A 15,494-nucleotide genomic window follows, 5' to 3' on the forward strand; every position below is an offset into this window, starting at 1 on the left:
CACACGTATTTCTTTAATGCCACACAACACAGGTTTGATAGGCTTTAGAAACTGCCACAAGAACATTGTGTTACCAAGAAAGGTTTTATTCTTTTTGCCAGTAGCTTTGTTAATTGCACAAAAAAATCTTTTTGTTTTGCCATTTAAACATTTTCACACATCCTATTCTGAATGACAAACGTTAATTAAAAACAAGGCAAAAAAATAAAAATTCACAACCTTAATTAACTATAGGATCTATCATTGAGGAAAAAAGAAACTGCTTTTCTTACAAGCTTTTCACAAGTGTCACATTTTCTCTTTAAAAAGGAGGGAGTCAAAAAAAAGCAAATTGCTAAAACAGAAATCCTCATAAAAAGGAACTTTACAGAATTGTCAACAATATTAAGACAACACTGACTAGCCAGTTTTATTAGAGCATCTCTCAATCCACAGATTCCCCCCCTTCCCTCCCCCAAATCTCAGGCCTAGGAACAGATTAAGATCCGTGTTCAGAGGCTACAGACATAAATACAAGAATCCAAGTGAGACTGACACGAGTCAATCTCAAATGGCATCTGAAACAGTCTGGTTTTGACCATTTCTATCCCTCCCCCTCGCTTCACATCCACTTCAGAGCTCTCGGTCTCCTCCTGCTCCTCCCTGGCGTATCTGTGATATGCAGCGGATCCTCCAGCCACTCTACATCCACCTACCTCGCCAAAAAGCTGCAGTCAGACTTTCCCAGGATAAATTACAGTGTTTAACTAGTCTGCACCTGCCACTCCCGCATAAATAACTATCTCCATTTTGAAAACTATAGTATTTCTGGAAAACAAAACCTGCAGCATTGAGTTGCCTCGGGAGTGGTTCTCCCTCTCACAAATATGGTTCTTTGAATTCACTATGAAATACACATCACAGGACTTGAGAGCTCCTTTTGCATTCTCACTCTATCCAGAGGCACTACAAAGTAAAAAAAAAGAGGGAGATCCTCCATTACCTTTGCTCAGACCCATTCACCTTCACTCTGGCCCCAGAGACCTCCGCTGGGACAGGTCAGGGATGCTGCTGCACTGGCTCAGCACAGTTTCACTCTCAACTGGGCCTGAGACAGTACTTCCCTCTTCCAAAAGATTTCTTACACTGTAAAACCTGTGGTCTTATCTCCCGGCCCCTAAAACACAATTTCCTCCAGATGCCCTCAATACACAGTTTATGTAACTGATTTCTTAACTGCGGCATGTTTAACGAAGGACTTCTGATGCTCATAGCTGAGTTCTTCTGGATGGGGGAAGCACAAGTGTGTCAAAAGCAGGCTAATGGCTGGTTATCCTGGGTAGTAATATGTGCCTCTAATATGAATATCTACATGCAGGATGACAGCTGCACTGCCAAAGAAACATGTATGTTTAACTAGTATTGTTCATATATACCACTGACAAACGGGCAAAGTGATGTCTAACAGATCTATTACTAGATGTTGACCACAGGACATAATGCATAAGACAATATTAGCCCACAAATAATAGTGATCACAGGAGGTGAAATATTCAACAAAGTAACATTGACAGCATTAGGCGTTAGATGTCATGATTTGTAATGAGTATCTGATACTTTCTCTGTTTCTAAATAAGGTGTCCCTGAACCACGGGCATGTGCTGCACAAAGCAGGATTGGTAAGAAATCCTAACCCACAGGAAAATTTCCCTACATAGCCATTAAGTTCCTAGAAAAATAAGATGGTGGGAGGGGCAGACCTCACTGATTTAAAGGAACATGGTCTAATTTGAATTTGCTTTCTTTCCTTTCAGAATCCCAACCCAAGGGAGGAGATTGGGCCACTGAGAAGTGATTTTGGCCAGTAAAGTTTCTTACTGACATTTTACTAACTCCCAAATCTAAAATGCAAAAACCCTCCTAAAAGGCTAATACTGAGAACAATTAAAAAAAAAAAAAAAACAAAACAAACCACGCTCTGTGCATTTTTAGAGAGACAGGCATCCTTTGGACTCTGGGTTGCTCTGCTACCAACACTGAGAGCATCTCTGCTCTCCAGCCTTGGCATCTACAGTTCAAGTCCCACGTTTCTAGACTAAAGCTCAGCAGTGGTCTTAGCCTCCCATTTTATTTAGTCTTTCTAGAAGTTGGTATCTGGCCACAAGCAGAGTCACAGATACAGGGAAGTCTCATGCTGTGCTAGTGTTGTACCCAGAGTAGTAACACGAAGAACATGTATGGAAAAATCTGACATGTATAAAGATCACTAATCAGTACACAAAAATATCCCTGTGAGGTAGGTAATCATCACCCACCTTTGAAGATGGGCAAACAGGCTAAGAGATATAATGACCATGCAAAGGCCAGAGAGAGAGCGTGGAAAGGAGCTCAGGATTCTCAGTCTCTTGGCTCTACGATCATTCTTCTCGCCCCTTTCAGACTCATCACTCTGCTTGTGACACTGCTACAATCCAAGACACCTTTGTAAGTATTGACTACAAGGGTTAAAAAAAAATAAAAAAAAAAAGGCAAGAAGTAAAGCAACATAAGCTAAGGCCAGGAGCAACCCCAAGGTTTGTTCCTTCCCCAAATAAAATATCTCTGGCCCAGTTTTACGCTATATGTTTCTCTTACAGTTTTCTATGTGAACGCGTTGATCTCCAATGCTGTTTGCGGGATGGGCAGCTGTGATTAGCCTTTTAGGAGGCTCATTTACACTGGCATTCTCTCATTTTCAGTCAGGTTTGTGTTCCCTAAGCTATAGTTGTCTGTACAGGGGAAGACATGGATGCAATCTGTTCTTCTTAACAGTACAAGGAATTCCTCCATCAATGTGCTGGGGAGGTGGAAGTTTAAAAAGAAACAGAATCTAGACAGTGTTGCATGCAACCCCATTACCTTCTGGAACTGTCATTCTCCTCCATGGGAGGTGCTTTGTTCTCTAACAGTGGCCGATTAACAGGAATGCTCCTCACCTTACTTGGGACCAAGGACTTTAGTGATATTCACAGCCAGATGGGATGTATGTCACCTGTCCCCTTGATGCAGAGAGTCCAACACACGCATTATTTCACAGCAAAGGAGAAAAGGGATCGTTAGAAACAGCATCTTGGACAAGCATACAAAGAGGAAAATAAAAGTAGCCAAGCAGCAGATTTCTGGCAGAGTTGCCTCAGAGCTTCTGAACAAGCCGCCACTGTTCTGTTCCATGACTGTCAGTGCATGGCATGGATTTTCCTAATTAGACTGCAACAATCCGAGCCCCCTCCTCCCCCCCTTCTGCCACCAGGGGAAGGCTCACCACAGCAGCTGCCTCCGTGGCAGATCTCAAAGTCTGTGTATAAAAGGAAATGGAGAGACAGAGATGGACTGGTCCAGAGTTAAAACCCAGTATCATAATATTAATCAATAATCATAGTATTAACAGTAAGAACGGTGCAGCCTAGTGGATGTAGGCCCTGTACACTGCAGACATGTCGTTGTCTGATTGGTCCAATGCTTTTGCTCGTTTATAGACCTAGAGAAAAGAAATTAGAAAAGGATCAGTGCCTGCTCTTGTGTGAACCCTTTCCCCAGCAGAAAAATTACTTTGCTGACCACTGCAAAGCAGAGAACTGCCATAGTATGTCAAGTAATTAGAGCAGCACAGATCAGAACACACCAGGTCTTGTTGAGGCCATCTGTGTTTACTGATGTGACATTCTAAGGGCTTCTACAATCAAAACAAATCCAATTCTATCCTAGTCAAAATATATTTCAATCGCTGTTCCCTTGTCTTAGAGATGATGTAATTCTTAGATTTTTATTTTTTTTTGTCTCTTGTTGACAAATGGCTCTATTGAAGAAATATTGAGTAACACGTATCTGAACACTGAACAGCTCTTACCTCGTTGGCAGCAGCTGCCATGGGAGTTGGGTGGTTGACAGAATCGCCCAGTGCAATAGCTAATCTAAGATCCTTCTGTATGTATTTCAGGTAGAAATCAGGTTTAAAGTTTCCTTGCAAGATATCTGTCGAGAGGAATGCGTGCAAAAAATAAGCATGACAAAAGTAAATCAAGCCCACACTGCAAGGGCATGCAACTCAACATCAAACTTCCCTTTCCCATGCTGATCACCAGGAACACTGCTTTTAGCTCTTCTGTTTCTCTGTTCTCTATCTTCATCTGGCCACAGCAGATAATGTCACTATTGCCCACTGACAAAGTGAGCTAAGATTTCTAAGCAGCTTGCCCTCCATTTCACTTATTACCCTGCCCCAGTGTAATCCTCACTGTGAACTCAAGTCCTAAGCAGGCTGTAGACAATGCAGAGCTTGGGGTGGATTCTCAGAAGCCCTGGCTATGAAGGGGAAGGAATGGAACTCAGCTCTTCATTTCCAGAATGCTTAAAATACCCAGAATCCCAGGCTGATGAAGATGGGACGGTTATTTTCTCCCTTCCGCCATTATCTGAAATGCTGCTAGGCTGTGGCAAATGTCCTATAATAAAACAATGTAAGAGAACTTTACTTTGGCACTTCTGGTCCAGGAAGATGCTGGCAAGTTGTCCCTGATTGAGGATATCCAGAAGGGTCTGTTGGGACTGACCAGTCACTTGAGCCAAAGTCAGTCCTTCTGCTATCGTTGCCATGAAGCTGCCTTGGACCATGTTCACAATCAGCATCATCTTGGCAGCATTGCCTACTTCACCTGGGAGCGAGACATACCATTGGGCATTCCTCCAGAAGAGATACAGCAGCCTTGCTCCCCCATCCCACGCAGCATTAACTATTATACTCTTCATATCAAGCACTTGGCAGCTCTCCCTTCCCCTGAAAGGCTTCAGAAAACTTACCCATTTTCCAAGTGCTCAAAGGAAAGGAGAAACCATAACAAAGTATGATTTTAAATAAAAAGCATCACAGATCCTCCATAATGAGCCAGTATTAAAAAAAACCCAAACAAACAAAAAACAAACAAACCAAACCAAAAAACAAAAAACAAAACTTAGGCTGGAGGCTCTGAAATTGGCCAAGCTCCAGAAGAGTACTGCCCAAGGAGACAAGAAACAGATGACACATATGCCTCAGATCCCTTGCTGGAATTCCCAGTTCTTGCACTGACTAAGAAACTGCTATCAGGCCCTTCGTGTTTCAATTACCTAGAAAAAAAGAGGTTTTCCCCATCGCTTGGAAACAGCTACTGCAGTCCTCATATAAACCCCTGTCGCCAGCTGCCAGGATCACAAGCATCCCATCATTAGATAGCTGCTGATTTCCTGAGACCGGTGCTTCCAAAAAGCGACCACCCCGGGACACTATCACCTGCAAAAAGAGCATCTCTGGTTAGCTGTGCATGAACAGCACGCATTGATGCTGAGTAGGCAGCACAGCAAGAACATTGTTTAGGGCATTCCTGGCCCTGAGGACAGAATTTTAAAGCAGAACAAATAGCTGAGACATGTAAACAGGAGAAGAAAGCACTAGCATGTGATGCGCTGCATCCTGCAAAGGGTACTCGAGACCAAAAGTTGCCCTCACACTCCAGCAACACCTTCCTGCACCCATCACTACTGTGCATGTTTTAAGCACCTGAACTTACGTGCTTTTGCCATGGCACCCTGTAATGGCTAAGGAATCAGTGCTGAAGTTGTACATGTGGCCTAGGAATCTCAGAAGATTGACTGTTATGATATTTTCCCCTCTTTTCCCCAAAGAGGAAAGGCCTTTGACAAATCTCTTCAACCAGAGGTTTACTAATATGTATGACTCTTCATTCTCCAAATTCATGTTACACACTACTGCATCACCAATACATCTCCCTAAAACTTCACCAAAACTAACTCCCCTTCCTTGTGCAACCACACGCACTGCCTTTAGGGCAGAGGATAACAATCAAGATGCCAAAGAGGAAATCAAAGATACCACATCAGAAATAATCAGAACATTTCTACAGAAATCCTCTCTATAATAATATTTTTACAGAATGAAACGTGAAGGCATTCTTTTTCCCCAACCAGAACATTTAAAATAAGTAGATTATGCATGTTACAATTTAAGGACAGTTATTAATCCAGACAGTAATTTCTCCTCCAGTTTGCTACAGAATACCAATCTGGCTATAAATACTTCTTAAGGGATTGAAATTGGCTGGCTGTTTGCATTGGTGCCAGCTAACAGCCCTGCCAAATCTACAGGCTTTGCTGTTATCACCAGGAAACATCTCATCCAACTTCGTTTGCTGGTCAAGATTTGACAGTTTATTTTGTCTTACTTGCCTGCGACTTGAGTGTCTCCTAAAAGAAGCCCAAAAATCTCCAGAAGCATCTTTATTATCAACAGCTTACCACCTGAAGCAAGAAGAACTGCAGTACTGCTGCTGAATCACAGATGTTAGAAGTTCAGTTCAATATGATTACCTGGGCCAACTCTGTGACTGTATCTGCATCCACGGTGGACATATCCACATAACACTTCCCTGGGCGAATCCCCTGCAACACTCCACTCGGACCAAGTACCAGCTGTGGGGAACAGAAGAGCGGTAAAGCAATAGGGTGTCTGCAAAGAAACTCCAATCCTGCAGGACAGCAGTTCAAGCAAGTCTGGCACTGCAGCAGTAGACTCTTAGAGCTATATCAAAACCTACCCCCCCCCAGGGATTATTTTTTAAAAAGTATGATTTTTGTTGGGACATTTATTTTTACATAGCTGCACTGCCCAGCACCTACAATGACCCAAGCTACCACAGTTAGTAGGAATCAGAACTGGTATTCAGTGAATGTATCTTGTAGTCTAGCTGGTGGAGGAAAAATAAGAGCTAATTCTTACATCCTTTGCTGCTTTTGGATCTGATACACAGGCAAAGGTGATGTCACAGGTGGAGACAACTTCAGCAGGGGTTCTTCCCAGCCGTGCCCCCTCCTGGATGAACAAATCACACTGCAAAAGTCACAAATCCAAATGTAAGAAAAATTAAGTACAGAGTAAATGGGTTCTCTAGCATTTTGCTGAAACAAACTCTGCTGCTGAACCCAACTCAAAAGGAGTCAGGCGTATTAATTACATAGCAACTGGGTTGTCTTCTGTTGGTTTGTGTAAACAGACACACAGACAGACAGACACACACAAAAAAAAGGGGGGGGGCTCTTTTGCAGCTTTTCTGAAACCCCAAGTGAAGAACTTCAAAAGAAAGACACAGGAAAAGAGAATGCTTAGGTGAAATAAGAGATTGAATGTTGTGGTTTTTTCAGGAGATAAGAGGGGAAAAAACGTGGTAAAAAGACATAGCAAAAGGTGTTACTGGATGGTAAACAGGAATACGCACAGCTGAGACTGACGTGTTTTAGTGGGCTGCTGCTTCAAAAATCTTAGCTCCTTCTTACCCTATCCTCTCATACCATCCATGTTTTGCAGTTAAAAAAAAAAAAAAAAACTTTTAATCCCTTTTAACAAAGTAACCATGGTGCCCTTCTTGCCTTTGATATTCCACAGTATCTGAGTACACATCTCCCCCAGTTACCCACTTTTCCTCTTCCACTACAAAAAATAACACTAGCTAGAATGTAAGTGTCATATAAGCTCAATTTCACTTTGAATACACCTATAAAAACCTCCCCATTCCGGTCTTATGACACAGCAGGTTTTCAACAGAACCTTTGTTACCGCAACATGAACAGCACAATGGATGTATAGATGAAACCGTGGTCAAGCAGTGCATCTTACCACACCACTCCTACGATCAGCTCCCCAGTACGTGGTCTTTTTGTCCAGCTCCATGACACAATGACTTGGCTATCTACATCAGCAGTATTTCCAGAGGCACTTTACATTGTGTTCCTCAACACATATACAAGGTTGTAATTTTTCTGGCAACTCTCTCGTTTCATACAAAATGGCAACGGGGTGGGAACTATTCACATAAGAGTGACCATACTAGGAAAGACTACACCTTCATCTAGTCAAAAGTGGCCACCAACAAGCATCTAGGAAATAATAATAACAGAACAAGGTGGCAAGCATATACTTGTATTTCTTTGGCACCATCTCCCAGGCACCACCGATTGGTGACTCCAGGCCTTCTTGAGCTAGAGCTAACCATATGTTTAGAAAAGGTTAAGTATCACCTGTGCCTTAAGCACATGCCTACCTTCTCAGCAGTCCGGTTCCAGACAGTGACAGTGTGACCCATCTTCAGTAAGTTGGAGACAATGCCACTTCCCATCAGGCCAAGTCCCAGAAATCCTATCCTGAGGGGAAGAGATAAACATTAATGCAACAGAAAGCAATTGGTGTCAGCCTCTTGTGGTCTTGGAAACGATGAAGAGCAACTCCTGTAGCATCACCAGAAAAAAAAAACCAAACCCAAAACCACAACAAAACCAAACATGTTCCACTGTAGCCACAGCCAGAATGGGCAGATACTGAGCTTTAAAAGCAAGCTGGTATTTATTTTGCTTACCAAGCATCCCTAAACTTCCTGAAGAAAGTCTTTAGTCTGCTTCAGAAGACTACCTAAATATTAAAGGTTTGGTGGCCTGGGTTTTTTTTTTGTTTGTTTGTTTGCTTGGGGGTTTTTTGTTTGTTTGTTTTGTTTTATTAAAATTGCTGCTCTTGTGCTTTCTGTTGCCAGCCACTGCCTTATTGAAGATAAAGGGAACATTCAGAGATCAGCAGGTGCTTCTTTAATTAAATCTTCTGATTTTTAAACTAAGTCACATGTACAATGACTTGCTTACACTATTGAATGATACATTACAATCTTTATTTTAATAAAGCCCAGCAAGGACTACTGGGCTAAGCATCACACACAGACCAAAGACCTAGTCGCTGCTCTACAGCTGCGATTTTGGACAGATACAGAAAGAAAGGAAGTAATAGGCCAGTACAGGTCACCATGAGCGACAATACAACAGTCCCAGATACCAGCTGCCTTCCCCCATGCCCACCCCCCCGCCCCGCCGCTGGCAAGAGTTTTGCTCCCCCCCTTCAAGAAAAAGACAACGCACTAACAAGTTCCATCCCTACAGTTACCTGCAACAGGAATTCCTTTGCAGTCATTGCTGCCAGGATCCTTTTGTACATCATGCAGCTAGCTTCATACCAAAACCACAGTTGTAGTAGGAGATTCTGAAGTGTTCAGTTACACATCTGATTTAACTTCACAATGAAATCTGCCTGGCAATTCCCCAGTTAATTCTTCAGAATTAGCCACACTACAGATGTGCTGTGGCTTTTGCAAGCCACCTGCACTCTCCCAGCTAGCCATGCTGCCTTTTGTTAGAGCAAACTAATTTAGACAGGTCAGAGCAAGTCACTATAGGCTCCTTAAACAGCCCAAACAAGGTCCACCTATTTTCAAGTCTCTAAAACAGAGAAAATATTCTTTCTCTCCCAACCCACCTCTGAGCCACGCTTTCCTAAGAGACTGTTTTACCTGAACAGCTTCATTGTTATTTTGGTTCCCCTGGAGTACAGTTGAGAACTGACATCCCATGAGAACGACCCCAACGGCAAACAGCAAGCTGTGGCCTGAACTCAATTTGAACAGAGCGGAAGTTACAGAGTGAAACAGGAAGCTCAAGTTAGGCTTCTCTCACTCTAGAAAGGAGAAGGGGGATGTTAGAAGAAACCAGAAAGCTCACGTGCTACACAGCAAAGCTCTTGTGCTGGGAGAACACGCCTCCCTCTTCCTCTTGTCTTCTACATGCTCAGCGGAGCGATTAAACAACCCCAGCCAACTGCCAGGCAGTACTGGAGGAAGATACCTTTTTATCTTTCTGCCCCATACAGCATTCAGAAATACTGCTGCTTAATGTTCTGCAGTATGCCCTACAGGAAAAGGGTGACTGCAAAAAAGCCCTGAATTGCAAATGTATCCAGGCCAGACCTTATTCTGAATTTTTCTACTGTACAGCCCATTTGTTTTTAGCTGCCTCCCTCCCCCCCAGCCCCTCAAATCAGTTTCACACAAGGACAGAGGAGATCTGTAGTTAGAGGGAAATGTTAGGTTTATTTATTCTCAGTGACAAGCTGGATAATGGCTGCACGTATGAGCTGGGAAGGAGAAAAAGGAAGGGAAATGGCTGAAGTGCGTTGGAGATCTTACTTTTTGTCTGTAGGCGTGATACTGCCATTGACTGCTGTGCTGTCTGCTGCCTGGATGGAGGTGGATCCTGTTTCCTGGGGAGAGGGGGCAGGGGGAAGAGGGGGGGAAAAAAGAAAAAATAGAGTGCACAGCTCTGGAGGAACTGCAAGTCCACATGACAGAAAGGACAATCCATCAAAGCCAAGATTTGCCTTACCTCTTCACAAACCTTCAGCTTCTTTGTGATGGCTTGATAGCAGACAGCTGGCTGTATGGAGAAGACAAAGCATTCAGGGGAAGGACAGTGCTGATTTGCTCTGCTGAGCAAACAGACCATATCCTTGTTACATAGAAACAGGCAGCTCACCCACCCACCACCATCTGCAGAGCAGGAAAACTCTCAGGCTTCCCTCAATGGGAGAAAATAAAACAAAAGCCTATTGCAACATACTAAGCTCTTCCTTTCCCACCCTGCCCCAGCAATTCAGCCTGTCTTCTGATACAGGTACTGCAAACTCCTTTCTGTAGCTCCTCTGTCAGGCTCCTCTAGAGGCAAGGATCCAGGGCATCCCTACTTTCACATTTGGCCCAAAGAAAACAGAGATCTCTAAAGCCTGCCACAGAGCACCTTGCCTCATATCTATGCTCAGTCTGTCAATGCAGCTGCAGAAGCAAAACCTTCTTGTTAACGTGAGAAGGCACATGGCTTTCAACAAACGTTAAGGTGAAGGCTGCTTCTTCCCCTGCTGCTTATTGTGAGCTTGTCTAGATTAAAACCATTAGCTGCTCTTAATCCTTCTGGCTCTGCCCAGATCCTCAGCTAGATACAAATCCTTTTTCATTTAATTTGATCTTTCCTTTTCCTCCTGATGTTCGCTGCTGGAGATAAAATCCTGCAAGGCTTCTGACTCTCAGGAGATAAAGTGGCTATATTTTACATGGAGCTTTTCTGGTCCTGGAAATTCTCCTGCCATATTCAGTTAATTGGCAAGTTCATCCAGCTGAAGGAACTGGTAGGACAACCAAAGACAATCAAACAACAAGGTTTTTAAACAGAAAAACAGCTTTTCCTACCCCTCAATGTTCAAGCTACGGAATTTACTACAACAGATCTGTCAAATCCTGGTGCTAGATCATCTTTAATTACTTAAACTATTCACTGTACTCAATGCTAAATCATTCTAAACCTTAAGGTTAGGAGAAAATTGAACTACAAGATTGCACGTGAGAATCTAATTGCCGCTAGCTCCCAAAGAACAGAATTCCAGAGCTCTTTATGCATACTCCTTGTACTTAGTCCCTGCAAAGGGCAGGATGCCAAGCTAGACAGACCAGCAGAATGATCCTGTCTGCCAAATTCTCACCTTCTCTGTCTGGCTCAGCAGGAAGTGATGAAAGTGTGGATCACTGTCCTTCACAGGCTACAACGAGAGAAAGTACATGCTCAGAAACATTCCCAGAGAGTCACTGAGCAACGACAGCACAATTTCCTTGTTCTCCCAAGCTGCATGAGAACAATAGCTTAAGGTGGAAAATATATAATGTATCAGCTCTATCAAGCAGCCTGCTTCAATTAAGCAGTTTATATTATGTTTCATTCTCAAAACCAAAGCCATTCAAGCCAAATTCCTCATTTTTGGACATCTGTAGGAAAACCGAAGAAAATTATGAGCAAGATTGACATGGGAAGAAGAGATCTCATATCCCACTTCTTCCTCTTCCCAAGGGAATGAAAACACTTATTTTCCAGCTTCCAAGGAACTCCTTAAAACAACATTCTGGGAATTGGCTAGAGATTACACCTAGCACTGTTACATGCTAGGCAAACCCACATTAACAGCAACAAGGACTGTAGGCCCAGGTATCTCACTTCCCCGATGAGCATCATGTGCGCTAGCCTAGAGCCATGCTGCTCTTACTCTGCTTTACTGACCACTTATTTATGCACAAAAATGAAAGGTTTCCAAAAGCTGCTTACGAGGGAAACCAAATGAAACCACCCCATATGATAGTATCCAGACAGGGAGAGACTATCCACATCATCTCCTTCAGTTTTGGGAAGCCAGTCCCAGAAATACTTTTCACAGAATCACAGAATGGTTGGGGTTGGAAGGGACCTCTGGAGATCATCTAATCCAACCCCCCTGCTAAAGCAGGTTCACCTAGAGCAGGTTGCACAGGATTGCGTCCAAGCGGGTTCTGAACATCTCCAAAGAAGGAGATGTGCAAAAATGAGTGCTGCAAGTTAAGTGTGACTCTGCAAATGGTTCCACAAAGACTGAAATCTCACTTCCCAGAATACTTCTTAATTGCCCAGGATATTGTCTAGCTTTGTTACACTACAGAATGACAGAACGAGAGCATCTTATTTTGTTCCTACAGGGGGGAGAGAAGTTCTCGCTATCTTACAGTCCAGACAAAAGGTTCCAGATTTGCTTCCACAAACTCGGTTCCTAGATCGCATATGTTGTAAAGTTTCTCACCTCACTGACGCTTGGCGGCCATTTAAATCCAGCCACTGTCCCAGTCATCACTCTCTTCACTGTACTTGACTCTGGAATTGTGAGGTCCTGAGGAGACAGAAGGAAGATCAGAAAGAGCTTACAACCTGGCTCAGTGGCTGGCCACAGCATGTTGGTCATATGAGCACACATACAGAGTTTTGAAAAGCACTACAAATGCCTTCCATTTCATATGCCTTGCATGAAGAGTTCATATTTGAACACACAGTCTATTATCAACACAGGTGAGCTGAAGAAAACATGAACTGCCAATGAAGGAATTCAGTCACAGTTACGGCTTCTGGAGAATCCATTCTTCACATGTAAGAGGAATCATTGCACTTGTGTAATCATGCAAAGAACAGACAAGCAAACGAACACACTTGATCCAGCATTTTTCTCTGGTGGATGCAAAAAGCTAAACAAATGGGTGAAGAGCATCACCAGTCAGATGTCTGAAGTCTTCTAATCCTCCACTATCATAAAGAAGTAGCCTACCTGTTAACAGGAGAACCTTCAAAGCATGAGGCTGATAGTCACATCTGCTCAAGTTCGCAGAATCCATGAGACAAACCGATATGTGGACTGCCCCATTCACTCAAAGGGCCCCGATTTGTAATGTCATGATAATACTTAACGCATCAGATTTTTTACTGTTGAGTAGATTAAAATTTCTCTTTCTTATTTCCCCAAGATATATACATTAAAATAGGTCTTTATGCTATAGGTCATAGACATATGCTATAGATATATAGGTCTTTATGCTCTAGGAAGAGAATGTACCGGACTTCTGCATAGTATGCGTTATCTTCCTGAAATGAGGGTCCAGAAATGGAATCACATTATCTCCCCTGCAATATTACTTCCTGAAAATGCACAATATACCTTAGTGTCCATGCAGAACCACAAGAGAAGAGCACTCTTTGCAAAAAAAGGCAAGAGCAAGACTCCTGGAGGTAACCCAGACTGATGCAACTGTTTCATCTCTTAGCAGGGACAACTTAGACATCAGTCTCCAACCTTAAAGTGTCATTTCAGTCTAGGGAGAGTCTTGCACACTAAAATTCTCTCCTTAGAGACTATGCTGCTTTTTCAACTGGCAAAGCATGGATGAAGCCTGCTCCGATACCTACGAAGTCATGCTGGTCCTTTGAAAATATTCATAAGCTTAAAAATGAGAGTATTTGAATGATCATGTATGCCTACAGAGCATTTCTAGATAGAGCACACCTCTGCAACAACTAGATCCTTGAATTTTCTGCATCCTTATTACTTGGAAAGCCAGAATGTGGACTGTGATGGGGCCAAAACCCCCAAATCCCAACACTGCAGCAATTCAGAACAGCAACATAAATGTTTTCTACCCTAGGGCTAAGAATTTGGGGAAATTATGAGAATCGGGCAAGAAGACAACAAGATTTTAAAATTATTTCACAGGCTGAAAAATAGTATTAAGGCAGTACTGTTATACTTTCATGGCAATTTCTTTAATTGTCAGTACATCACTTTCCAGAAGCTATAAGGCTACTTTCCTACATCAGCCTGCTTGTTTTCATGGTCTGTGGCCAGACATTTATCACATAGCTGGCCATCTCTTTGTGATAAGCTGTTTAAAACCATTCCGCTTGCAATCCAGTAAAATAATTTCTGCTACCACAATTAACTCACTCAAAGCACTCTGATGCCCTGAGGTAGCTAATACAGTAAAACCTAAGCATGCAATGTGTCAGCACGATCAGAATTCTCCCAGCCATTAGTTTTGATTAATTTTGGAATGAATCTAGCTCAAAGACACAAAAACATTTTGCAAGGAGGAAAAAAGGCCCCGTGGCTTATTGTAACAGGAATATGTGAAGATACAACATGCTCACAGCAAGACGCTTTGAAGGGCGAAAGTATGTTGCTGGTAAAGTGTTCTCCTGCATCAGTCAAGTCACAAGTTCTGTAATTATTAGTAAGAATCCACAAATACGCATCCATTCCTCCCCTCCTCCAACTCCCCCCAAAAGGAGAAACTGATGGGCTCTGCTGTACAGCCTGATTTAACAGAAGCTGACTCAAAAAAAAGCGCCATTATTTCCTTCATAGCTAACATCCGAGATGATCAGCTTCATTTTATTACATCAAGAAAGAGTTCGCTGTTCAACCAGTGAAGGCCAATCCATTCACAATTTTGGAGATGAAAGACTACCATCTTGACTTGCATCCTGAAGTGCACTGAAAGCAAAGATTGTGAAGCACAGCGTAACGTGATCCCTTTGAAGCACAGGTGAGCAAGCAGGCTGCCGCATGGTTTATCAGCTGAAGTCTCCCAATGGTCTTCACGTGTAGTCTCTGATGGAGTATGTGCATTGTAATCATCCACTGAAATAATTATCCATTTGGAAAAGGAAGATCTGGACCACAACAGTGAGTTCCACAATAAATAAGAAGGCTGGAACTCTAGATGAGGGTAGACAAAGTATTGGTGGCTATAGTTGCTGCCACAACATCCAGAAATAACAGAGAAGTAATGGGGATAAAATAATAATGCTCCAAGGTCGGAACCTCTGTAATGGAGGACAGAAATATATCCTATAGTACAGAAGCGGAAATGAATACAATTAGTTCTTCTGGCGGATTCCCCAGGCTACGAGAGTTTCTTCTTTAAGCCCTAGCCCTTAAGAATACCCCACCCTCTCTAAGTACTGAGGGCGAAGTTGAGTGACTACTAATCACTTAATCATACAAAGTAGATGAGATGGGAGAAGTCAGGAATCAGATGAAGACCCACATCTCTTCACTAATCCTTCCCACACAAACTGAATTTGAGGGATGGCAAGATGAAACGTGGAGTCTCATGATACAGTTCTCAAAGCCCTCTCAAAGACATGAATAGAGCCACTCAAAATAACTAACTGGTAAAAATTACAGGAAGAATCAACAATATGCTTGCCAAAGGTATCAGGCA

General features: G+C 42.8%; 1 protein-coding gene across 8 annotated transcripts in view; it reads right to left on the bottom strand.

The window, feature by feature from the left end:
• Positions 1 to 90: 90 nt before the first annotated feature.
• The window catches only part of GLYR1 (glyoxylate reductase 1 homolog), a 28,682-nt gene continuing 13,278 nt past the window's right edge, over positions 91 to 15,494 (bottom strand). For 5 of the 8 annotated variants that reach the window (XM_082314225.1, XM_082314223.1, XM_082314221.1 and 2 more), the window contains 11 exons: positions 12,527 to 12,613; positions 11,408 to 11,464; positions 10,261 to 10,311; positions 10,065 to 10,138; positions 8,106 to 8,205; positions 6,788 to 6,898; positions 6,379 to 6,480; positions 5,122 to 5,284; positions 4,491 to 4,670; positions 3,866 to 3,990; positions 92 to 3,496 (listed from right to left, as the gene is read on the bottom strand). In XM_082314225.1, coding sequence (XP_082170351.1) covers positions 3,422 to 3,496; positions 3,866 to 3,990; positions 4,491 to 4,670; positions 5,122 to 5,284; positions 6,379 to 6,480; positions 6,788 to 6,898; positions 8,106 to 8,205; positions 10,065 to 10,138; positions 10,261 to 10,311; positions 11,408 to 11,464; positions 12,527 to 12,613 — 1,125 coding nt within the window. In that variant the 3' untranslated portion in view covers positions 92 to 3,421. Of the gene's footprint in view, positions 3,497 to 3,865; positions 3,991 to 4,490; positions 4,671 to 5,121; positions 5,285 to 6,378; positions 6,481 to 6,787; positions 6,899 to 8,105; positions 8,206 to 10,064; positions 10,139 to 10,260; positions 10,312 to 11,407; positions 11,465 to 12,526; positions 12,614 to 15,494 lie in introns of all 8 variants that reach the window. The other 3 variants (XM_082314226.1, XM_082314220.1, XM_082314219.1) reach the window with 3 other exon arrangements.

This window comes from Platalea leucorodia, assembly GCF_965183815.1.
Source record: "Platalea leucorodia genome assembly, chromosome: 5".
In the NCBI taxonomy this organism is placed as follows: Eukaryota; Metazoa; Chordata; class Aves; order Pelecaniformes; family Threskiornithidae; genus Platalea; species Platalea leucorodia.